At 39.4% G+C, this 26808-nt stretch overlaps 1 protein-coding gene across 5 annotated transcripts in view; it reads right to left on the bottom strand.

The window, feature by feature from the left end:
• Window positions 1–26808, bottom strand: part of SNX10 (sorting nexin 10) — a 74148-nt gene that overhangs the window by 3455 nt on the left and 43885 nt on the right. For 4 of the 5 annotated variants that reach the window (XM_038557157.1, XM_038557158.1, XM_038557160.1 and 1 more), the window contains 3 exons: window positions 10707–10793; window positions 6602–6702; window positions 6098–6196 (listed from right to left, as the gene is read on the bottom strand). In XM_038557157.1, coding sequence (XP_038413085.1) covers window positions 6098–6196; window positions 6602–6702; window positions 10707–10793 — 287 coding nt within the window. The remainder of the gene's footprint in view (window positions 1–6097; window positions 6197–6601; window positions 6703–10706; window positions 10794–26808) is intronic. The other variant, XM_038557161.1, reaches the window with a different exon arrangement.

Below are 26808 nucleotides of genomic sequence, written 5' to 3'. Positions count from 1 at the left end.
AATACCAGGCACTCAGACCAGAGACCAGATAGAGGGGACAAAACTAAAACACTAAAACCGGAGTATAATTTTGCCCAACACAGGATTTTGCATAGAGAGCTCTATGAAAACCGGATCATGTATGTCAGACCAAATGAACCTTACCTTATATTCTGCATTTTTACACAAATAATTAGGAAAGCATATCTTTTTTGGGCATTTATGTCAATGTGCTTAAAACTCAAGGTCATTAGAAGATTTCCTTTCCTCCAAAATAAAACAGAGTCCTTTTCTTCAAGAAGGCAAAAGTCTAAACACGTAGAGCATGAAAACCAAAAATCTAGCTTCAACAGGCTTACCAATGTAGCTTGGGAAAATATTTTTACAGGCCTACTAAAAGGAAAAGTAAAACCTTTGTGCCTTTTAAAAGGGCAAAATCTCAAGCAAAGCAGCTAAGTACTTCCCCTCCCCTCCGTGTCCTCTGCCCTGGCTTCTCCCAGAAGATGACCATATCACATGATGAAGATTAATTTACCAAGTACAAGTAGTAAAGTAGTAAATCCCTTTTACTACTTTTTGAGATTTATTTTCTACATTTACAAATGTTTACCACTCTTGTTTTAAATACTTCAAGAGAGGATTTATATGGCAACGACCCATTAATATTAACTTGTGCTCGCCGTTTGCAGAGTTTCCTGTGTCTGCCTGTCAGTGGTCTTCCTGCCAGCCACGGTACAAGGAACTGCTCATAGGATTATACTCACTGCTTTATTTCTGTTGGAAATGTGTTTTATTTTCTTTATAAAATAATAGGTAATCTTTAAAATTGATTTTAGATGGTTCGAGGCATTACACCACAAAAGTAATGAGCACTAATGCCAATGATATTGGACACAAATTCATTTTAGCTTTATTTCATGTCTAAAGCAATTCTACTGAGCCTTGAACTGCTCACGCGCGGTTATTAACTTGCTAGTAACCTAACACATGGGTGCAGCAAACAAAAGTGATCAGAGTCCAGGTTGATCGGGACCTCAAGGCTACTGTCCTTTTTCTTGAGCTATAATTCAATTTCCAATTTTACTGTACATTAGACTCATTATTTCCCAGTGTTTTCTTTTCTGCTTATTACTGCCATCTGGAGGGCATGCTGGTGAAAAGCAAGAGGGAGCCTGCACACACCCAGCTCAGGATTCTGAAGTGGAAGATGTGACCCCCGCTCCCAGGGAGGCAGGATCTGAACACTACATGGCCCTGGACTCACAAAACAGGACACCCGCTAGGCACAGTTTGGTTATTGGAATGCCCTCTCCTGGCTGGCTAAATTTACGTGGCCGTGCTCCATGGGTATGGGTTTTAAATAAGCAAAAGAAATTTTGAACATATTTATGATTTTTACTCTCAGGTATTTCATTTCGCAATTAAAAATACCAGATTTTGTAAATACTTTCCCATCTGGTTCGGTGAGCGCAGCTCATTCATTTTAAGTAGTATCTGGTATTTCAGAGAATGTTGTGACTGCCACCATCATAATATTAAATCCTATTTTTACTGTAGTCATATTTGTGCCACATTTTCCACAAACAAATCTAATAGCAGAAAATCAACTTCAAACTTAATACAAAGAGTACTTTGTAAAACCGTCAATAAAATGTCATCTTTATAAGCTTCCATAAAAATAAATGTATATAATTTTCAAGCCTTTATAAAAGCAGAAAAAAAAAGTCTCTGAAATTTTAAAGAAATTTCTGAAAAGATATTTACAACATGAGCCAAAAGTTATTCCTTTCCCCAAAACAACTTTAAACTAAACAAAGCAAATCCTGTTTTTCCCTTGAACTGGACACAGTAGAAAATCTGGTTTTCTTCAGCATGATTTTATTAGGTGTATTATATACTGGTCCAGCTGGGAACAATATATAGCTATGCAAAACCACTTAATCCTAACTAAGGATGCCCTGTCTACTGAACCCAATATAATGATATATACACATGTGTATAGAGTATGGAAGGTTAGCAGTGGGATGTAAGGGGAAAAAATTAATTCAGCCTGTTTACCTCTTACCAGGAGAAAAAATAAATAAAACCTACAAATCCTCACTGAAGACATTCATGATCTGTGCTATGGTGCCCTCTATTGAACACAAAGATTTATAAAAATGTGTGTGTGTGTGTATAAAACTAGTCTTTCCATGGTATCCTTTTGTAAAAACTCTAATATTCCTTAAATTTTTAAGAAATATAAAATTCTAATACAGAAGTTTACACTGTAAGGGACATGTAGTTATATTAATGAGATTAATTCAATAAAGAAGGAAAGCTGGCTCCCATTTGTGGTATGAAGCAAACATAAAAAATTACTAGGACTGCCATGTTTATAGTTGGTTACTTACCAACAGTTTATAATTTTAGTCTATAACTTTCTTTTTCTATGACTATTAATAGAAGTGACTTACAATTTGTAATTAGCCAGAGGGGTGGGGAGGAGTCCAAAAAAGGAGAGATGATACCCAAGATTGAGAGAAAATGAATATATCTGAAAAATGCCACAATTATACTTGCCAAATTTAGCCAGCATTTAAGAGTTCCACTAATTATAAACTTGCCAGTTCCTGGAATTCATATGATGTCTCCACCATTCCTATAATTTCCTTGTCTATAAAATTGAGATGACACCCAATTCCTAATATTATTGTAAGAACTGAGATAAAACATGTAAAAAGCTAAACACAGAGCAAGTGTTCAATAAATGGTACAACTTATTACTATTTGGCACCTAGTCAAAGAAACAACTTCCCAGTTCCTTCATAAAGGCTAGTCTGGATACGTACTTTGTTATTAAAGATGTATGATTTCACCTCAAGATGAAAAAACATATATATACTTATATGTGCACATATGCACAAAGACAGCAGCATTTTGGTTTCAAAGGGTGTGAACATATATAGTGTTCTTGGTTTATAACTTCAAAACCTCCATAAAAAAACAGATTTTAAAAATACATGCTAGGGGCGCCTGGGTGGCTCAGTCAGTTAAGTGTTTACCTTCAGCTCAGGTCATGATCCCAGGGTCCTGGGATGGAGCCCCACATCAGGCTCCCAGCTCAGGGGGTAGTCTGCTTCTCCTGCTCCCTCTACCCCTCCCCCTACTGGTGTACCTGCTCTGTGTCAAACAAATAAAATCTTTTTAAAAATAATAAAAATTAAAATACATGCTAAAAATCTACAACATAAACAATAATAATAAAAATAAAGTAAAAATCTACAACACAAGCATATTTCACATTTTAATGCTCTGGTGTCTTCCCTCTCAAGTTCCTAAAAGCACTCTACAAAAAAAAAAAAAAAAAAAAAAAAAAACAAAGTGCAGGCTATTGACAGTGGCCTTACTTAACGGGTAGCCAGTGGGGCCCCAGGGGATGTCCAGCTGGGGTCAGGACACAGTGCAGAAAACGTTTCCCAGACTGGGCCTGAGCTGAGGGGATTCCAGGGGCCAGGACCTGGAAGGCTGCTACTTCTACACAAACCAGACAGAGACAGGAGAGCTCTGCATCAGAATCTGAGGGTGAGGAGGATCAAGAGGAGCCCCAGTGTCAAGGACACCTAGGTCAGGCTTGAATCCAACCATGTGTTATCAAAGACTCCTTGCTTCCTTCGGGTTCAAACCACGTAGAAGCACCGGCTTTCATTTTTAATGTGAAACTCATCAGCTTGGAGACTAATATTCACATACTAATAGTGGGACAAATAACAACACAAGAGAACGTGGTGTCTGTTCTATGACTGGACTTCTGGATGATAATCTGGATCCAATTTTAAGGAAACTAGCGATCCCCTGATAGGTACACAGCACTTTCCCACTGGAATGGGTGCTTCAAGAGGAGAAGGATTGTTGTCCCATCTGCCCAGTACCCAGGCTGGCCCAAAGTAGACACTTGACAAACAGGTTATCAGAGGCCTTTCCAAATGCATCATCCTAATGACACAACCAATGAGGTCAAGCAGCGTTTTGTGCTACATTATCACACCCTTTAGAGCAAACCAGGGCACATGAGAATTAAGTGATTTTTCCAAGGTCGGAGAGCCAGAAAAAATTGAGAAGCTGCGATTCATGGGAGACCTGGAACCCAGCTTCCCATGCTCTTGCTCCAGGATACCCCCTGCTAGGAGGACTGTATCACATTCAATCAGCAAGCAGCCAAATGACACAGGATGCAAAAACCACCAGGCACGAGCATTAACTCCTCTGCAGCCAAGTCACACTCACTCAGGCATCAATTTGGTAGATCAACTGGGGAAGGAAAGGTCATAGTCAAAATAGTGAAGTGATTCCTGGTCAGAAACACATGCCCTGTGCTGAACTCACAATATAAATACAGGGACACATGCTGTCCTTTGACCTCCAATCAGGAGACTCCTCTACAGAAGACAAGCAGCTTCCCAGCGCTGACAGGGACCACAGGATTTGCCTGTCCCTGTCCAGGCCTCACTGCTGACCGCCAGTCTGCAGCTCCCGAGCAGCATCTGCACTGACAGCCTAGTCGGCAAACTTGAACCACTGAAGCCACATCTTAAGGGAGACGCCATCAGCCACCTGGGTCTCATAGAGGCAGCAATTAAAATCAGAGCTGTCTCCCAAGGGAATGGGCAGAAAAGACTTGACCAGGTCTTTGTTCTCCATGCCTGTGATACCCAAAAGAATACCCCCATAATGGCTCCTGAGGACTTGGCTCACTTAATAGGTTCTTCTGGTGTCTTGTCATTTTTATTCCTCTGGCTTCCTTTTCCTTTCTGGTCCTCCCTCAATTTATAATCTCGCACGTTTCTATATGTCTCCATGACCCCTTCCAAAGAAAGACACTATATCAACCTAATTGAAATAAATATTAATATTCATGTGCATACTTAATATCCAAACCCTTTATGAGTGAGCCATATGGGGAGAAGGCAGTATGTTATTTCAGGCTAGCTCTAAGGTATTGTGTAGTGAACTCCAAAGGAGATTACTTCAGATCCTGAAGTCAATGGAAAAAGAGAGGTAGCTTAGGAAACTAGGCCCTGCCACTAATAGTCATAGGACTCAGCCTATTTCCTTATCTATAAAATAGGAAATTAGAAAAATTAGCTCAAAGCTAATTTCATGTCTAAGTGGATTAAAATAATAACGACCAATACCATACATTACATGTAGAACTGTTGTGAGCGCTTTACGTTCATTAACTCACCTAATCCTCTCGACAACTTTACAAAGTACATACTATTATTAACCCTGTTTTATAGATGGAAAAACACAAGCACAGAGGAGGTAAAAGACTTGTCCACATCCCTGGCTAATAAGTAGCAGGGCCAAGATTTGAACCCAGGGAGTGTGGCCTCAGTGTCTGAGTACAAATCAATGTGCTGTTTCACGGGATGGACATTCTAGCATTCCAGAATGGGGAAAAAAAGAGAAACTAAATTACAGTAATGCAAATTCAAGTCACTTTAACTGCAGTAACTACCATCACCAAAGAGCCCAGGGTTAGTAACCAAGATTATTCAAACACCAATAAATACTCCCTTATAAACATTCTCTCCAAAAGAATACAGTTAAACTCTTTCTTTAGAAGAGCCCAGAAACGATTAATTAGCAGCCCATCACGGAGCTGCTTTTTGGTCAATCCTAAAATGTTGTAAATAAAAAATAAATATAAATAAATAAATAAATAAATAAATAAATAAATAAATAAATAAATAAAATTTAAATAAAGACAGTTTTTAAGAAATACCTTTTTAATAAAGCACATTTGCCTCTTGGCAAATTTTCCTTTTGCCAGCTAAACTCCCCAAGTAATTTGGCTCTGCTTTACAGCTGCAGGGACTACATACAGATTTATTATGTGACTCAATTAGCCATTGTTTTCCTTCTGGAAGATGTGGTCTGGGATGTGTACCATATGATGGGAGCCACAAGATGGAGCTCTAATATAGGAAATGAACTACTGAGCCTGGCCCTAGATTATTATCATTAGCATTTCAGAAGAGTCATATTTTCCCCCACATAATTATAGGACACTTGACTGTTGCAAAGCACTTTGCTCACAACTCCCATCTGGCCACAAGAGTTTCTGTGCACTTACTTTCTGAGGAAATCCTCCAAACCCTGACGCCGCTGATCTACATGCTGGCGATTATTCATGTTGAAAAATAGGTTTTTAGATGGAAGTTCTGGCAGTTGTCTTACGAGAAAGAAAAAAAAAAGTTTTTAATCATCAAATCAAGGTGGTTTGGTGAAAGCACATTATATGATAATTATCATGTAACTATCATATAGTTGTATATGTATCTTATGTCACATATGTTATTATAGTTCTATAATAAGGGTATGAGAAAATTAATTAAGTTAAAGAAAAACCCATTTTTAAACATTCCTGAGGCCTTCCATGGCCAGTACTTATCAAGTTGAGGAAATTTAAGTGGTAAATTTTGAATTCAGATGCAGTAACCACAGAACTAGCTAAAGCTAATATACTGCAATAAAAAAAAAAAAAGCCTATGTACTATGTCGTCTACTGCACAACAAATTTTAAAATATTGAATGTAATAATAAAGTCTCCTCAATATCACTTATTTAAATCACTTACACCAGCAGTGCATTATTTTGGAGTCTCTGCCTCAGCCACACAAATTCTCTGTATCTTCTTCGCACACAGGATGTTTTCATTGTAAAACACATGCTATTGGTCTGTTTAAAGAAAAAAACACATATAAGTTTTCCTTGAGGAAAAAAAAAAGTTTTTTCTTGCATCTCTTACTATATGCACCCATATACATTTTTAATAGGATTTTTTAAAACCAAAAATACATTGGCATTTATGCTAGACTCCCATCTTGCACAAAACCCACCAATATAACATTGCTGAAGACAGCTGGGATGACATCAATGAGCAGTGTCATCCTGGGGCGAAGCATGACCCCACCAACTCCCTGAGTCCTGAGGCAGCCTCTTGCTCACCTATTAGCACTGCTATCAAAGATGAATCATAAAAATTAAACAAATCCTGAAGTCTAAGTGACCAATAAAAACTCAGGGTCATCCTTTCATTTTAACACCATCCATCCATCCATGTGTGTAGCTGCAAAAGACCTTTGGGAATGAGAGACACATTCTTACAGCCCTTGACATGATGCAAGAAGCCGTCATATCCTTGATATGGCCATCGGTACAGATCACACAAATCACCAGGCATCCTGAAATCATTTGGGGCGGGGGGGGCTGAAATTACCATAGTTTAATCACAAAAGAGCTGCTACAGCACCAATCCAGACATTTCCCTGCACCCAAACCATGTTTATACTCTGAGCATCCTCAACAAACTGTTTCCCCAACGTATGCCGATTTTCTTCCAGAACCTATTGGTATCATCAATTTTACTTCCAATGTTCTAACTTGCCGAATGGTGGGTCTTCTCTCCCTTATGTTTATCTCATGTCTGCATCTTGGGGTCTTCTCTGACTGTACTGAGCTTGAAGCAGCAGCCCCCTGAGAACCATCAGGAGGATCAAGGTAGGCATGCCCACCCGGATGGGATTCTCCACTGTGTAATCTTGGTTGTTTGTGGCTGTGATCAGGATGTCTTGGGACAGGGGATACCTGGGGCTGATCATGTGGAGGAGTTTGTGTTCACCATAGCATCTGTACTGGCCCCTGTGGGTGGGGTCTACACAGCCCCAGGGGAAGTCAGAACTGGGCTGCCTGTCTAGACAGTGGGGAGTTCTTCGTCCTGTGACCCCCAGGTGTAGAGGGTCACTGGGGTGTACTGAAATTGCTTTTAAAACAGCAGTCTCCTCTACTAGACATGCAAGGTAGAGTGAGGCATTCAGTGCATGGGGACAAACATCTACGTGGGGAGCCTGCAAACCAGTCCCACTCTGCCACAGGACAAATCACTTCAACTCCAGTTTACCAAATGGTAAAATGCGGACCAAGTAGTACATACCTATTTCACAGGGTGGTTGTAAGGAGTGAGATAAGTACCTGGCAAATGTTATCTATAAATATTATTAATAGATAATACATGTTGGGTGTCCTTCCAGCTACCGTAAAGTAGACTTCGAAAAAGTGACCCATGGAATCCCCATCCTAAGCAAAACAGCAATGCTTCTCCTTCAGGTAAGACTGAACCCAAGACTGGTAAATACAAGTGTTTCTCCTTTCTCCTTTCTATAAACAAGAGACTGGCAAATACCTGTCTATTGGTGTTGTAAGGAGATCTCTATTCTCTGTATTTATTTCAAAATTCTATTTCATAATCTTTACATTGCCAAATGAAAAAACTGTTTGCCCCAAAGATTTATATTCTCTCAAGATTATTATCATTCTACCACTTAATAAGCACCCAGCACTTGTTTTCCTTGGCAAACGTAAGTGATTATGTGCCTGAGGTCTTAAACTGTTCCTATGAAATGTATGGCATGGTTCCTGATACTCCTGAACTTGATAAAGTTCGGAAAGCCTCAAAAGGAAGAGGGGTTAAGACATCTGTCCCCAAAGTAACTACTGGTCTAAACCCCATCACCTTTGACAATATGGCAGCAAAACGTTTGTGGCACAATCTGTGCGTGGATTTCAAAGCACACCAGGGCCTCACTCTATAAAGTGATCAAGTGACAGCAGACCATTTACATCAGAACGAGGCCCTCACAAGGCCTGGGCAGATATCTTCTCAGTGCTCCCTCCCCAGAGGGGACCAGGCCACTTCAGGGACTCCTGATGCCTCACCTACAACTGAGTCAATTTCAACTCCCTTTCATTTCTCTGTTCTGAATTACTATGGATGTCAATGTCATGGATGTTGACTGAAGATCCATCTGGTACCTATACCAGACAGAGGTCCATTCATAAGTCCTTCATTTGCAGGACAAGGTCAGGAGAATATATATAGTCCACTAGTTTAAAATACCAAATAAATGCTAAGATGCCAGAGTCACCTGGTATCATTTCCCTTGAGGTTAATTTAAAAGGGTTAACCACCAGCTTCTCTACCTGCAAAGCTCTATGGGTATAGCACCTGAGGGAGGCTGACAAGAGCCCTCCAGGCCCTCCCACCCATTCCTAATCATAAACAAGTATGGACAGTTCAGACCAGAATATGCTGAGATCACTTATTTATTAAGCTCCTCTAAATCTATTTGCTTATTTCTGCTATCTACCAAGCCAAGATTTATACAATGTCAATTTATTAGTATTTCAGCAGAATGCCAGAAAACCATCAAATAATACTTGTGGAACCTATCATTTCTGGCTTGAGACAGACATTTCTGAATTCACCTCAAGCTATTTATGTAGCAGAGAAAAATCTATGCTTTCATTTACTCTCTGAGGATAATTAAATTTCATGTCTACCATAAAGAGTGATAAGGATCCACATATTTTTTAGAGGAAGTTAAAAAGGTAACTAGAGAATTTCATTTCATTTTCAAATGCTTAGTCTTACATACTCATGTTATAGTTTTCTACACAGAATCCGTATCTGGTGTGACTTTAGGAGTAAAACCAAAACAAAATAAAAATACAAGGCATACACTGGCAGTGACCTTCAACACAATCAATAAAAAGTAGTTCTAAAAAAACACAAAACAACCACCACCACCAAAAACAAAACAAAACAAAACAAAAACAGTTCTGAGTTTTTACTTTATTTTCTAAGTTGGGGAACTTGGGAAGAAAAAAAAGGGAAGAAAGGAGGGGGAAAAAAAGTTTTATGGCTGATGCTTGGGTGTCCAATATACCAGGTTAATTATTTACAATGGGAAAACTAAAGGTGGCTAAATTTTACTTCATTTGAACTATATAGTCACAGATCAAATCTGAGCCTGTTTCTATGTTCCCAAGAGAATTCTGGACTAAATCTGATGGGGAAAGTGACATCTCCATGATCAGGGCCAATAAACTATAATCTGTGGGCCATATCCAGCCTGACACTTGTCTTTGCAAATAAAGTTTTATTGGAACACAATTACATGTACTCATTTACATACTGTGTATGGCTGCTTTCACCTACAAGAGCGGAATTGAGTAGATTCAACAGAGAATGTATGGCCCACAAAGCTGAAAACATTTACTACCTGGGTCTCTACAAAAAAAGTTAGCTGTTGAAGATGATCGTAGAAGGCCACACACCACACAGCATTATCCAAGAGATTATAATAAAGTATTATTTCCAAATAAAATACATCATTTCTATTTATTTACTTATGTTAATTACTCAGAATCTAGATTAAGGCAAAATAATTGCACGTATTCATTTCCTACTTCCTTATTCTACATATAAAACCACAGCACATCAGTTTTTCAGAGAACTCTATATCTCTCAAAACCTAAGATTTATCAGGTAATATATTACACAGAAATATGCTATAACAAATCATAAAGAAATACCATTAATGAGCTATAAATACTCTTTAATGGTGAATTTTAGATGTATTCACATATTCATACATGTAGGCAATAAACATTAAAATATTAATATTAGTAAAGATACAATAAGGAACTCAAAGGAGTAATTTCCCAGCTTTAGGAGCCATCTGACTACCCTGTTGGAGATACAGGCATTACTTGTCATCATTCAAATTCCACTCTTTGAGTTAGGAAAATTTTTACAGATTTCAATTTTTAGTATAACAGTGCCCCTTAAGATGTATACCTAAAAATTACTATGACCTGTAGACTCTTGACTGCATACTTACATGAATACATATCTCATAGTCAATATAAGAATGCCAAAAGTCCTCTTTCTGAATCCGAGGATCTCGAACCCAGACGCTTACAAACTCCTGTAAAGGCATCATAAGAAAAGAGATGTTTCAGAATCGCAAGGAGGTCTGGAAAGAGCAGAGGGAAGTGATGCTACCAAAACAAAACTGAAATGAGCTGTGGTCGTTAATTCTTAAAAAAACAAGAAGTAAGGTTAATGAATCAGGCACCACAGGAAGTCCAAAAGTACTTCTGCCACAAATGGAATTTTCAAAATGATGCAAAACCAAGCTGGGTGTCCTTAAAGTCTTACAGGTTATATAATGACAAGAAAATATACTCGAATACGGATTTTTCATTTTTAATCATGAAAAGTATGTTCAGGGTTTTCTCAAATCATAAAAGCGGCCATTTCTTACTTTCTTCATCCCTCTACATTAAAACTAAGTCATTCCCTAGAACAAAATATAAAAAACTAGTGAAGATCATGTGAAGCAAGCAATGGAAGATGAAAATGACTTCATGTATGCAGCCCAGCTTCATGAGATTAAGCAGCAATCACTTATTAATAAAAAAGATAAACACCTTTTACTCAATACTTTTCTATTTTTAAAATATATTTTTCCATTTGGTGAATCATTTCGTCTTCATAACCTCATGTTATAGATAAAAGTTAGCAATGTTAAAAAAAATACACGGTAGATAATCTTGTTCCTTTTTAAATATAGTAAGAATTGGAAATAAAATTTAAAACACAATACTTTCCAAAAAGTGCCCTTTACTACATAAGCTCAGTTTAAAAATATGAAATCACGTGCAACAAACAATTATTATGTTTGGCACAATAAATTTTAAAGTAAGTTATACTCACTTGGTGATCATAAATTTGCTAAATGAATTATTTTATTTAAAGATTCCATTTATTTTAAAGATTTTATTCATTTATTTGAGACAGAGAGTGAGAGAGAAAGTAAGCATGAGTGGGGGAAAAAACACAGGGAGAGGGACAGAAATTTCCCAGCTGAATGCAGAGCCCCAGTGGGGCTCAATCCCATGAGCCTGAGGTCATGACCTATGAAATCAAGAGTTGGAAACTAAACCAAATGAACCACCCAGGCATGCCTAAAGATTTTACCTTTCAGTAATCTCTACACCCAGCATGGGGCTCAAACCCAACACCCCAAGATCGAAAATTCCACGCTCCACTGACTGAACTGGCCAGGCATCCTGAATTTTTTTTTAAGATTTTCTTTTTATTTATTTTTTTTAAAGATTTTATTTATTTATTCATGAGAGACACAGACAGAGAGAGGCAGAGACACAGGCAGAGGGAGGAGCAGGCTCCACGCAGGGAGCCCGACGTGGGACTCGATCCCAGGATTCCGGGGTCACGACCTGAGCCAGAGGCAGACGCTCAACCGCTGAGCCACCCAGGTGCCCTAAAGATTTTATTTTTAAATAATGACTATATTCTATATGGGCTTGAACTCACAACTCCAAGATTAAGAGCTGCATGCTTTACCAACTGAGCCAGCCAGGCACCCCTAATTGAATCTAATTTTAAATATTTTAACCTTTTGTCTAAAGAATGGGGTATCAAAGCTGAAATTTTAGGCATTTGTTACTGCTTTGTTTTGGTACATCGGAAGGACAGGCTAGGAACGCTCTAGAGCAGAAGCAGAAGAGAGATTATGGTGTGTTCTGGACAAAGCACCTCCATTCTGTTACATAGATTGTAAAGTGAGACTCAGTACAGAGGATTTTTTTTTAAGGTGAAAAAAATAGTTCGTATCCCCTCTTGCCACCTATCAAGTGTCACCTTCTAAGGCAACATAATACTTTATTCTTGAATTTGAGATTTCTGCCTCACTGCCTCCCCTCAGTATAAAGGGATTAAGAGTTCATCTTTCCAAGCCTTACTTTAAAATCTCTTCATTATGTATTTTTAAGGTCATTTAGAAGACAGACAATAAAAACAAGATGACCATACAGTGATGCTCTACACATTTTTGGCCTTTATTTCCCAAAAGCACATTAAATTATAAGAGAAGCTGCCCAGAGATGGAAACTGGAACGAAACCCAGGCATGATGCCTGAGTCTGTGCACATTTCACCTTGATCTCCTGTCTGTGGGTGTGTGTGTTTTTAACTCATTTCCCTGGAGTATTTTTCACATACCCAGCATTCTTAGAAGGAATGAACCGGTCATCAATGAATCAATGAACAGAGGGCAAATAGGTTAGGAAGAGAAGACCGGCATCCAGGGCAGACATTTACTTTTCCAAATCCCCCATCCACACATACACTCAGGGCTGCCTTCTCACTTTCCTGGTCCTGGGTACTTTCTGCCACAAAATATATATATATATATATATATTTAAAAAAATCATACTTTATGACTATACTGACATAAAGATGAATATATCAATATTATATATTAAAACCTTTACTTTCATCTAAAAGTACATTTTACTTTTCTGATTTTAAAAGAAATCAAAACAGAGGCGCCTGGGTGGCTCGGTCAGTTAAGTGTCTGCCTTTGGCTCAGGTCATGATCTCAGGGGCCTAGGATGAGCCCCCACATCACGCTCCCTGCTCATCAGGGAGTCTGCTTCCCCTTCTCCCTCTGCCCCTCCCCCTGCTTGCTCTCTCTCTCAAATAAGTAAAATCTTTAAAAAAAAAAAAAATCAAAACATTTTCTTGGACCCTGGTCACCACTATGCCTAATGGAGAAGCCAGTGGAGCCCACACTGAACAAGGCACAACACGGGTAACAGCAGCCAAGGTTACTCTATGCCACCCCTTCTGGCTCTTCAAGCCAGAAGGCACCTAGTCATCAGGTCACATGTAAGCCATGTGCCCTCACAGGGTGCTGGCAGCTCCACTTTTCCACTTGGAGAGGCAGGAGTTCTTGAATTTACCAAAAGGGAAATTAAAAATTTCCAATAGCGGAATGTTCTATATTAACAGCAGAAGCCATGTACCTGTTACTGAAATAGTGGGCTTTTACACAGATTTTTAAAAAATGAAAAGAAAGGAAACCCATTTGTCAATGTGCTGCAAACTTATGATTTAAAAAAAATTTTTTTAAAAGATTCTGAACTAAAACTATAAAACCCACAGCTACTACAGTGTCACAAACCCCCTAACCACTCAACACACTATTAATAATGGTAGCAATGACAAATAGTTCTGAAAAAAAATCAGGGCTCTTTTCCCCTATTTGCTTGCTACTGTCCAACTGTTAACATGTAAGCTGAGAGTAACATATCCCTTTTCATGGAAAGAGCAGTGATTATGGTCACAAGACTAGGAATAAATTTTGATTTATCCACTTTCTAAATTATTAACTTACTCACTGAGCCTGTTTCCACATTTGGAAAATGGGAATAATGCTTGTTCCAACTTATCTCAGCTGTTTGTTAGGAGTATCAAATTATAAAACACTGGTGAAAATGCTAGGAAATTTTTCATTTAGCACTATGTGAATATAGGGGTGCCCCAGTGGCTCAGTTGGTTAAGTGCCAGACTCTTGATTTCTGCCCAGGTCTCAGGGTCACAAGATCGAGCCCATGTCAGGCTCCGTGGTAGAGGTGGAACCTGTTTAACCTGTTTAAGCTTCTCTCTCTCCCTCTCCCTTTGCCTCTTCCACCACCCCTGCTCATACCCTTCCTAAAAACAAAAAACAAAAAGCAAAATGTTTCAGTGCTATATGAATGTAAAGTATTATTACATAGAAAGGAAAATGCTTATAAACCCAAAGCACTGAGACCTTCCCACAGACACAGGCAAGAAGCAATTAAGCTAAACCAACTGTATATATTTTTAAAGTACAAACTATTAATTTAAGAACCCAGCAGCAAACACTTTAACACTGTAATTTTTCAGTAAAACACTGACCTAAAGATTTCACAGTACTTGCTCAGAGCAAGCCCCTCATAATATTTGTAGAAAGAATGGACAGCATAATGACAAATTACAGTAAAAAAGTCCTTTCTTCATCTCCGTGGGTTGGAATTCTCAGACTCTGCTATTATTATCACTCATTAAGTCTAATCTTTACATAGGGTAGGGTATGCTGAATACATATTCTAAAACTATGCCGGGTGGGGGGATGGGGGACAGTCTTCTAAGAACAGCGATGCAGGGGATCCCTGGGTGGTGCATCGGTTTAGCACCTGCGTTTGGCCCAGGGCGCAATCCTGGAGTCCTGGGATCGAGTCCCACATCTGGCTCCCTGCATGGAGCCTGCTTCTCCCTCTGCCTGTGTCTCTGCCTCTCTCTCTCTCTCTCTCTCTGTCTATCATGAATAAATAAAAAATAATAAAATCTTAAAAAAAAAAAAAAGAACAGCAATGCATTTTAAATGCACAAGTTTGGGGATGTCTGGGTGACTCAGTGGTTTAGCATTTGCATTTGGCTTTTAGGTCATGATCCCAGATCCTGGGATCTCCCTCTGCCTATGTCTCTGCCTCCCTCTCTGTGTCTCTCCTGAATAAATAAATTAAAAAAAAATAAATGCACAAAATTAGCTATGGTGCTAAGATTCTAAATATTTTTTCAATCTTGAAAATCTTTAACTTGGAGTGCTAAATATCACTATTCTTTTGCGGATGGTGAGCTTTTCCCTTCTCACTCTCTTAAACACTGCTGTGGCCCCCTGAGTGTCATCCCCAGCTGCTGTTCCTCACACCCTGCTGCACTTCCAGGATGATCTCATCCAAACATATGGTTTCAAGCACCCAGCATGAGCTGATGATTCCATCTCCATCCCAGCCCAGGCATCTCTCCACATACATATCCAGCCTCTTGCCTAGTGGTCCCATGAGCACAGAGGCCACACTCTTGCCACACCCTCTTGCTCTCCATCTCATTTCCAGCCAACCCACCAGAAACCCAGTTACCCTAGACTTCTCTCTTTGACTCACCTCCCAAATCCACACTGACCAAGTTCTCAAGATTCTTTTTTTTTTTAAGATTTTATTTATTTATTCAAGAGAGAGAGAGAGACAGAGAGAGGCAGAGACACAGGCAGAGGGAGAAGCAGGCTCCATGCAGGGAGCCGGATGTGGGACTCGATCCTGGGACTCCAGGGTCACGCCCTGGGCCGAAGGCAGGCACTAAACTGCTGAGCTACCTGGGCATCCCCCAAGTTCTCAAGATTCACCCTCCTCTGAACTACCCACAACTCTATTCCCCCTGCAACTGCTTTAGCTCAAGAACCACTTGCCCAACATCAGTGCATAGGTGGCTAATTGATCTCCGGGCCTGTACCCAATTCATCCCCCACACTAAGAGAAGAATGGCCCCAAAGCACACATCTAGTAATGTCACATTGTCCTGCTTAAAACATGCCCCTTCAAAACCTGCCCCAAAATCTTCAAGATCAAGTTCAGGCTCCCTAGCTAGCCCAACAGAGTCTTTCATGATTTTCACTCTACTCATTTCCAAAGGCTTAACAAAGGTCCCCCTACAGGACATGCCAGTTTGCACCTCCATACCTTTGAATATACTATGCCCGCTTCCTGGACTGCTGTCCCTACCCCCCCTTTCCTCTTTCTTTTTTGCCATCATCTTTCTCTTGCCTTCATTTTCTTCTAACGCAAATTCATTTTTCAAAATGCAATTCAGTGTCTGGAAATCCTTTGACTCACCTAGTCTGATTAAGCTGATACTTCTCTAAGCCGCTAATGCCTCTGGGCCCTGTCCCTGCTCACCACAGCTTACTGGGCTGCTCATGCCCGAAGGTCTCCTCTACCAGATGCTGAGCTCCTTCAGGGGAGTGCAGGCTCTCATGTAGGACATGAGTGCACAGCCAATGTACTCCATTAATATCACTTAATAAATAAATGAATGCCTGCAGGAATGAATGAACTGCCTTTAGGGAAAAAAATGAGATCAAACTTCAATTGAAATAAAATCCTCATCCACTTGGGTTCTTGGAGTCCGTGAATTAATGATAAGTTATTTAGCAGCTGGTTTAAAGTTTATCTTAATTTAACAAACCCCTTCCTCTAAGGGTGTGCCAATTAACAGCATATGGCTACGGGAGCAATGTTTAAGATCTATGAGAACAAACTGTTTTTGAGCACCCTAAAGAACTCCAGAAGCACCTATTTACATAGAAATAATTGAAAATCATTCTGATAGCTTCAATAACTTGGGTCCCCTAAGACCTGTACCAGACAACAATTTGTTTGCCTAGTTGGAGTTAAAATATGTACTTGAAAGTAATAAAAGTACATTTATTTTAAAATATTCTATGATTCAGATGGGCCTCCCCTCCCCCACCTTGCAATTAGTAGGAATTAGTGAAGTTTCACCATGCTTCCAGCTATGAATAGCACACCCAGGAAGCCAAGGTTCACCTATAATCTCTTAATTAGACGCATCCCTCACGATGCTGCCCACCATCCTTCAAAGGAATGTTGACAGTCTGTCAGCCACAGAGGACAGCTCCGAGTTCCATACCTAGAATCATATGGATTTCCTATGAAAATTGCTTCAGCAGCAGCAGTTAGTCAATTTAATAACCTTATTAAACACTTTAATGACTTCTTGGGCCTAATGACTATATCTAGTATGAAGGAAGAAGCCAGGCAGAGTAGAATTAAAAATTTAAACTAACTGATCCCTACTGTTCTCCATGTGGGAAAAGGCTTCTGAAGAAAGAAAGACTGCTAGACTCTGAAAAATCTAATTCCTGTGTTCTCTTATAATAATCACTCTTTGATTTCAATACACCCTGTCCCCCATAGCCCCCAACATCCCAGGTTCAACCTTTGTCTATTTATCTGTCTACCTGGTCTTTTTTCTTTTCCTTAGCCTGGACAGGAGATGAAATTAACAATAAAAATAATCGCACTGCATAGGGTACTGTGAGAAGTGTTTTATATATGTTTCTCTTTCATCTTTACAACAATCCTAACAGGTCAATAATATTAACATCCCATTATACATATAAGGAAAGTAAAGCTTCTAAAGCTTAAGCAACTGGCCCAAAGCCAAATGGCCAATAAGCTGAGCTAGGTTTCAAACTCAAACCTTGCTCCAAAACCTGTGCTCTCAAACATGTTCTATCTAGCGGTTCTTTTAGCAATGATAAATCTCAGATAACCTCCATTTTCACTGTAATCGTATTATTTTGGAGGGGGGGAAAATTATCATCTTTGTTATCAGCTAAAATACCAGTTCAAAAAACATGCATTTTTCCAAGGCTTTCTATTCCACCTTTATATTTCTAGCCCCAAGCACAGCATTAGCACATAAGTTGTCATGAAATGTTTGAGAATTAACCAACCAACTGATTACAAAGATGATTCAAAAACAAAAGATGTACAAATGCTATATGCTGAAAATTACACGATGCAGTTGAAAGCAATCAAATCAAAGAGGTTTATACTTCTTTGTATATATCCATGTAAGTATATGTCAATACTGTGTTCACGAGCTGAAAGACTCAACACAGTAAGGAGATCAATTCTCTGCAAATTGATCTATAGGTTTAATGCAATTCTTGTATAGATCCCAGTAAGATGTTCTGAAGACATAGATGAACTTATTCTAAAATTTTCATGGAAAGGGACAGACCCTAGAATAGCCAAAATAATTCTGAAAAAGAACTAAGTGAAAAGAATACCTCTTCCTGACATCAAGGCTTACTAGATAGCTACAGTAATCAAGACCATATGGTACTGGAAGAGGTACACAGATCAATGAAATAGAACAGAAAACCCAGAAATAGACCCATACAAATATGCCTAACTGATTACTGACAAACATGTAAAAACAATTCAATGAAGGACAGATAACCTTTCAACAAGTGGTTCTGCACCAATTTAACATCTACAGGCCCAAGATGAACTTCAACCTGACCCTCATACCTTTTACAAAAGTTAACTCAAAATGGATCACAGATTTTTTTTAATTTTTATGTATTTATGATAGTCACAGAGAGACAGAGAGAGAGGCAGAGACACAGACAGAGGGAGAAGCAGGCTCCATGCACCGGGAGCCTGACGTGGGATTCGATCCAGGATCGCGCCCTGGGCCAAAGGCAGGCGCCAAACCGCTGCGCCACCCAGGGATCCCTGGATCACAGATTTAAATGTAACCATAAAATGATTAGGAAAAAAATCTTTGGGACCTAGGCCTAGACAAAGAGTTCTAAGACTTGATACCAAAAGGATAACCCACATAAGGAAATGGTGATGTATGGGACCTCACCAAAACTAAAATCTTTCCCCTGCAAAAGATCTTGCAAAGAAGTTGAAAAGACAAATGACAGATGGAAGAAAATACTTATGAATCACACATCCTTCAAAGGGCTTGTACCCAGAACCCGTAAAGAATTCCCAAAACTCAACATCTGAAGAAAGGATTCCATTAAAAAATAGGCAAAACACCCAAAGAGCTATTTCACCAAGGAGGACACACAGAGGGCAAGCAAGCATGGGAAAAGGGGTGCCAGGTCATTAGCTATCAGGGAAATGTGGGTGGCCACACAGTGCAGTATCACTGCACCACCACCTGTTACTGGTGGTGGTATTGCTACAGTTTATGTTAGCCATTTTGATAGGTGTGTCTTTTTTAAATTTTCACTGTAGCCCTGCTTTATATTTATAGCGCAGTAAACATAACTATGTGCTAACTGTAAGAGTCTTTACTCAGATTACAAAAAGATGAGTAGGGGAGACAAATGCTAATAAATCAAGACCTCTAGGTATTACTAAGTATTCATTGTTCAGAGGTTTAATGAAAATTTTCTTTCACAAAAACGAAAAACTTGTTTCATTTTGTGTTCGCTTTCTCAGGACATTTCTTTTTCCCCTATTCCAAAGTATGTTTTACATGGTTATGCATTTAAACTGAGGACTCATTCATTCATTCAATTAAAGAGCACTGACTCTGTGCTAGGCACTGTTCTAAATTGCAGAATTTAACCAATATCTTATTCACCAGGGTTCTGTTCAGGACTCCCACATAACAAATCTTAAAACTAAAATTTAGCCCATTTTACACACCGCATTCTTTACAAATAACAAGCTTGAAAGGCAGAAGGAATGTATCAAGTAAGCTTCGTATTTCCTAATAATAGTTATGACAAATCACCTAAAAGATACAGTACAAGGGATGCTACTTGCCACTTTATAGCTTGGGGTATTTAAATGCCATGCTCTGGCAGTTTTGAATGATGATTTTTTAAGAAAGCTTTTATTACTTCAGGAGAAATAACTTGGATGAGATTCACTTAGACCTGCCTTTTGTAGGACATACAACGGAGACCCAAGCCAAAGGCAGACGCTCTACCACTAAGCCACCCAGGTACCCCAATGAATAAAATCTTTAAAAGAAATAAAATTACACTGAATTATATATGCTCACATATAGAGGTTTCTAAAAGATTGTGCAGTAAATAAAGCAAGGTATAAAACAATATTTATATTATACTCCCATTTGTGTTAAAAAGTATAAATATGATATATAACATATGTGCCAATGACATTTAATATATGTAATAATGTATATATAATATAAAAATATATATTACATAATATATAACAAAAAATGCATAAAAGTCCTTGTTTAGTTGGACAAAAAACTGGGAGTCTAGTAAGGAGGGGGGGCTTCATTTTCATGGTGTACTCATCTGCTTTTGAAGTTTTATATATATCCTTCTTTAATTACATACATGATTTATCCTTACAGTAATGAAGGATTCCTGATGTTGCAAGCTTCTTTACACAAGCAGTGTCCCAAATTAAGGAGTTATCTTTATATCTCATAACACATTAAGAAAAGTGCAGTGGAAAAAACTCATCTTTTGCAATAAGAAGTAATTGCCAACCTGTGTTAAACCACACCACAAGGACACAATAGGCAAAACTCAGTTTGTGAAAACCTCTATAAACAAAAGATGCAGTTTCTTCAACAAATAAATTGCAAAAGGGAAAAAAATGCAGAATGACAGACTTTAGTAAATATATGAACCAAATGCCATGTGTGGTCCCTATTTGGATCATGATTAGAACAACCAATATATATTTTCCACCCCACCAACAGAATCAGAAAAACTTGAACACTGACTGAATATTTGATGGTATGAAAGAATTAATATTAATTATTTAAGGTGTGATAATATGGTTGGTTCCTAAGAAGGGTCATTTGTTAGACATGTATATGGAAATATTTACAGATGAAAATACACAATGTCTAGAATTTGTTTCAAAATAATTCACTGTCTGATAGGAGGAAACAGATAGGGGTGGGGCATAATTTGGTCATTAATTAATAATGTGTTAATTGTTGAATGCTTAGGTACATAAGGGTTCATTATATTATTCTTTCTGCTTTGTGTATGTTTAAAATTTCATAATGAAAAGTTAAAACCAGAGAAAGTAAAAGGAAAGAAGAGCGGGAAGAGGGGCGGGGGGGTCATCCCAAGCAAAGTGCTTGATGAAAAGGAACAAATGTGGCGCTCGAAGGTGAAAGCAAGTCAGAAATCGATCTGAAATGTTAACCATTGTTCAACATTTATCGATGCCATTATCATAATGATAGTCTAAAACTTATCTATCTTTAAAAATAGGATTTTTTCATTACTGTAAGGATAAAACATGTCTGTAATTAAAGAAGGATATATATAAGACTTCAAAAGCAGATGAGTACACCATGAAAATGAAGCCCCCCTCCTTACTAGACTCCCAGTTTTTTGTCCAACTAAACAAGGACTTTTATGTATTTTTTTGTTATATATTATGTAATATATATTTTTATATTATATATACATTATTACATATATTAAATGTCATTGGCACATATGTATATATCATATTTATACTTTTTAACACAAATGGGAGTATAATATAAATATTGTTTTATACCTTGCTTTATTTACTGCACAATCTTTTAGAAACCTCTATATGTGAGCATATATAATTCAGTGTAATTTTATTTCTTTTAAAGATTTTATTCATTGGGGTACCTGGGTGGCTTAGTGGTAGAGCGTCTGCCTTTGGCTTGGGTCTCCACAGGGAGCCTGATTCAGGACTCGATCCCAGGACCCCAGGGTCACAACCTGAGCCGAAGGCAGACACTCCACCACTGAGCCACCCAGGTGCCCCTCAGTGTAGTTTGTTTTAAAAGTTTTAGATATAAAGAAATATCTCCATATATCCTACATCTAGTTTCCCCTATTATAATATCACATCACAACAGCAAGGAAGGAAGGAGGAAGAAATGACCAAAAAATTCATTTGGGGGAGTAGGAGAGATTTCTGTCTTGTCACTTCCCTTCAACGTCCCCAGGATCACAGGACCTAGGGGGAAGACTTGCTTATGGGATATTCTTTAATGATAGTCATTGGTTCCAGCCCAGTCAGTTTCCAGCTTCCCAGTAACAAAAGCATGCTTTCCTAGAGGAAGCCCAAAAGAGTACCATTAGTCAGTGCAAACATATCCCAAATATGTAAATGTTACGTTTTGAGGCAACACAAACAAAATAGCAGCACATCCCTCATATCCCTCCCTGCATGGCCCTGTCTCCTCCCTCGCTGACAGGGTCCTTGTGGCACCTGGAATTCTCCTGGGTCCACCTGGTCTGCTCCATTCAGGATATCTGCTGCCATAAAGCTGCAGGATTTATTGCCACTAAGGTGCCAATGACCGATAGTTGCTGTCCAGTATGAAGTATGTACATTTTGAAGAAAAACCCTTGCCCTAAAGATATAAATTTCTCAAGGGAGAATCTGGCCATGGTGATCCAGGGCAGCAGGGGAGATATACATCCACCCCGACACCCACATACACAGAAGGGGTTTCAGCCCACCTTTCTGGTCATATCATATAGGCAGAACCATCCCATTTACACCAGGGGCAGAGGGACAAACCCAGTGCCTTGGAGGGACCAGAATGTGGGACCTTATAAAACATCATCCAGCAGGAAGGAACTGTTTATCGACACATCACACAAGAGGAGTTCAACATGGCAGGAAGCGAGGGTCTTTAATAATGCAGAAAAACTCAACTGCTTGCTCTGGACACTGGAATATAAAAAGAATGAAAATGCCTGATTCCATGGAAAGACAGTCTGAAACATGTTTTCTGACACAGTCACCTGCCTTTTCATTAGGATTCTGGGTTCTATCTCATTAAACAGGAGAGTTGATTCAGTTGGGCCCATCTAATTATTCTTATTAAAATATGTAACCATAATATTTTAATTGTAAATTAAAGTTGCACGCATGAATGAATCTGAATTCATTTTGATTTTACAATGGCCCAATGCCAAGGCCTTTTTATGGGAAAGATCCATCAGCTTGGATACTGCTCTCCTGGGAATCCAAACCAATGTGCAAATGGAACATGTTTAACTAACAAGGGAGACTCTCACTCCCTGTTCTCCTCTCTCTATAGATTTATTACAATAATAAAGCTATTTTAACGAGAGAGACTACATTTGGTTATCCACCCCCCACCATCTATAAAAAAATTTACCAAACTTCTAGGCTAGAGCTACCAGTTAGGTAGAACCAACATATCACTCCTGGCTGTCTCAGTTTTAAACAAGGATGGTAAATAGGTCTCAATCCATGTGCCAATGTCAAGATTAATTAGTAAAGTCTGCTATGGGCACCGAGTGGAAAGTGCTTTACACACATTGCTGCCTGAGTCTAGATACTAGAACAATCAGTGATATTGCATTTAGCCTTTACATATGCAGTCAGGTGGGACCTGAATTATTTCCACTAAACAACAACCAGGCACCAAGAGATTTAAAGGCTCAACCAAAATCTCCTCCACTTCTAACTACATTGACTACAGAGTAGGTGGTGAGATGAAAATACATTTTGTAATTGAGGCTTTAGAAAAGCCTCTTCTTGACTTCTAAGTGGAAGCCTGAGGATAAGGAGGAGTTAGCCAGTCAACATGGAGTGAAGTCTAGAGGAAGAGAGATTATTCCAAGCAGTGGGGAAAACATCTGTGAAAGCTCAGGGGCCCAGAGCGCACAGAACATTCAAGTCTGCAAAATAAGCTCCAAAATAAGAAGTAAGAAGGGCATCCGGGTAGAGAGAGAGGCAGAAAATGAGCCCAGGGAAAGAAGCAGGGACCGATCATACAGGGCTTTAGAAACCACATTTAGGAGTTTTGACTTTGCTCTAAGAACAATGCGTTAGAAACCAGGAGATCATTCCAGCCACAGGTAGACAATGGACTGATATGCGATGAAAAGCACTATATTACAATACATCCAGAACCTAGCCTGACTATGCTTAGGTCCTTGCTGACAGAGGCTAAACTTCCAAATATTAAACCTCTTTCTTCTTACTGTATTTTTTTCCTCTTCAGTTGAAGGACTTTCTAGTTTAAAATTTCTTAATGTTATATTATTATATAATTATTTATACTACAAAACTTTGGGGGGTGCTTGGTGCTCAGTCAGTTAAGCATCTGACTCTTGATTTCGGCTCAGGTCATGATCTCAGGGTCATGAAATCGAGCCCCAGGTCAGGTTCCACACTAAGCACAGTCTGCTTAACATTCTCTCTCCCTTTTCCTCTGCCCCTCCCCACTCCTCAAATCAATAAATAAAATCTTTAAAGGACTTTTACAAGATCAATAAAATACTTTATGTAGTTGGTTAAAATCTGAGTGGCTTTTATCAATTGAAGTGAGTTTATAATAAAAATCAAGTGATTAAATTATTAAGCAAAAAATTTAGAAAGTTAAAAATTTTTTTAATTTAAAATAAATCTTCTTCTAATGAAAAAGAAAGTCTTTGTTGCTTTCATTGGCAGTTTTTTCCCCTTTGGAGAACAACTTTTAAAATGTGCCTTTGTGGGATGCCTGGGTGGCTCAGTGATTGAGCGTCTGCCTTTGGCTCAGGTCGTGATCCCGGAGTCCCAGGATCGAGTCCCTGCATCAGGCTTCTTGCACAGAGCCTGCTTCTCCCTCTGCCTATGTCTCTGCCTCTCTCTCTCTCTCTCTCTCTCTATCTCTCTCTATGCCTCTTGTAAATAAATAAATAAAATCTTTTAAAAAATAAATAAAACGTGCCTTTGATATGTGCCAGTGAGCACACACTCCTACTCCCTTGGCACTGCCTGCCCAGCGGTCAGACCAATGCCTGTGTATAGTGAAGAATTCATCTCACCCAGGGGGAGGTCTGGTCTCTGCCCTCAACTACTAGAAGGTGATCTCTAGGCCCCTAGAATGTCCTGCCTAACAAGAGTACCTGCTAGACAGGCTTTGGCCACTAGACAGTCCAACAATGTGAATATGATGGGGGTTTAGGACCACATTGTACCAACTGCAACCTTTGGAGGAACCAGAGACTAATGATATTAGCATGACCCCAGGAGGTATTAGCATGACCCGAGGAGGACTGAAGACTAAAAAAGTCAGCCACAGTGTATGACCGAGCCCCAGTAAAAACTGGCCACCAAAGGCCCTGCTGAGCTCCCCTGTGCATATCATCACACATCAATAGGGGCAGCATAATTCCAGCAACTCCGTAAGGAGAAGACAAGTGAGAGCTCCACATTTGGACTTCTCCCCAATTCTGTCCTCTGCATCCCTTCCTTTTGTTTTGTTTTGTTTTTAAGATTTTATTTACGTATTCATGAGAGACACAGAGAGAGAGAGGCAGAGACACAGGCAGAGGGAGAAGCAGGCTCCCCACAGGGACCTGATGTGGGACTCAATCCCAGGACCCTGGAATCACGCCTTGAGCCGAAGGCAGGCACTCAACCACTGGGCCACCCAGGTGCCTCTCAATCCCTTCTTTTGAGTATTTCTAATTTGTGTCTTCCCTGTAATAACCACAACTATGAGTATAACAGCTGTCTCAGGGAGTTCTGTAAATCTTTCTTGTAAATCATCAAAACTGAGGATGGTTTGGGGAAACCCTGAAATTGTAATTGGTGTGTGAAGTGAGAGAAGTCAGGTGGGGACTTGAAGTTTGGCCAACTACACAGAGAAGGTATTTCCCGAAACAAACAGCCTGATCTCAATATTATTTAATAGAGAGACAGGAGAAGAGTCTTGGTCCTGTATGGGGTTACCTCTGTAGAGAAAATAGAGGGACTGACTGGAAAGGGACACACAGTACCTTCTGAGGTGCTGGAAACATCCACACCTCGACCTGAGTGTGGTTACGCAGGTGTACACATAAGAGATAATCTGCTGAGCTGTACATATAAGATTAGGGCATTTGATGCGTTTTATAGTATACATGCTATACTCAGAAAGTTAAAAAACAAACCAAAACAGTCTTTGAAAATGGGGAAGCCAAAAAAATAGATAAGAAGAAGAAAAATTAAAAAAGAAAATGGGGGAGCCCAACCTGGAATTAAAGGGTCAAAGTGGGCTAGATTAATGAGGACAGTCTGAACCCAAAGACAGGGCTGAAAGAAAGGATGTGAGATCTAGCAAAGAAGCTTCTAGAAGGATTCTCTGAAATGTATTTTTTGGATTGTATAGTGCTTTAAACTTGGACAAGACAAAGGGCCACTTGGCCGTGTTTGTGTGTGTGTGGGTGTGTGTGTGTGTGTGTGTGTGTGTGCGTGTGCGTGTATATTCCCTAAAAAGCCCTTCTGCCACTATTCAGTTTCATTAGTGACAATGTATGTGGTACAATAGTAGGCAGGGTAGGACAAATGGGTACTTTCAAGGGGCGCCAGGGTGGCTCAGTTGGTCAAGTGTCTGACTCTTGATTTCTGCTCAGGTGATGATCTCAGGGTTGTAAGACAGAGCCCCTCATGGAGCTGTGTGCTAGTCATGGAACCTGCTTAAGATTCTCTGTCTCTCTCTCCCTCTGCCCCTCCCTCCCCCTCTCTCTGTCCCTCTAAAACAAAACAAAACAAAAAAAACTTTCCAGAGAGGGCCACTCAGCAAAAGGTTGGTGTGGTGGCTGTCCTACCCACCTCCCAGTCAGACAAAGCTCTGGAAGCTGGGATTAGAGGCCTGGGAGATCAATCAGGCTTGGCTCAGGAAGGGACAGTGTTCTCTGAATTGTGCGAAACCAAGCCAAGAGATCTACTAGGCAATACATAAGGCAATACTGAAACTAATGGCAGACAGCTCCCCTGGGTTGTT

The sequence above is a fragment of the Canis lupus genome, chromosome 14 (assembly GCF_011100685.1).
Source record: "Canis lupus familiaris isolate Mischka breed German Shepherd chromosome 14, alternate assembly UU_Cfam_GSD_1.0, whole genome shotgun sequence".
Classification (NCBI taxonomy): domain Eukaryota; kingdom Metazoa; phylum Chordata; class Mammalia; order Carnivora; family Canidae; genus Canis; species Canis lupus.
Note: the sequence above shows the minus strand (reverse complement) of the source record. Positions and strands in the feature narration are given on the sequence as shown.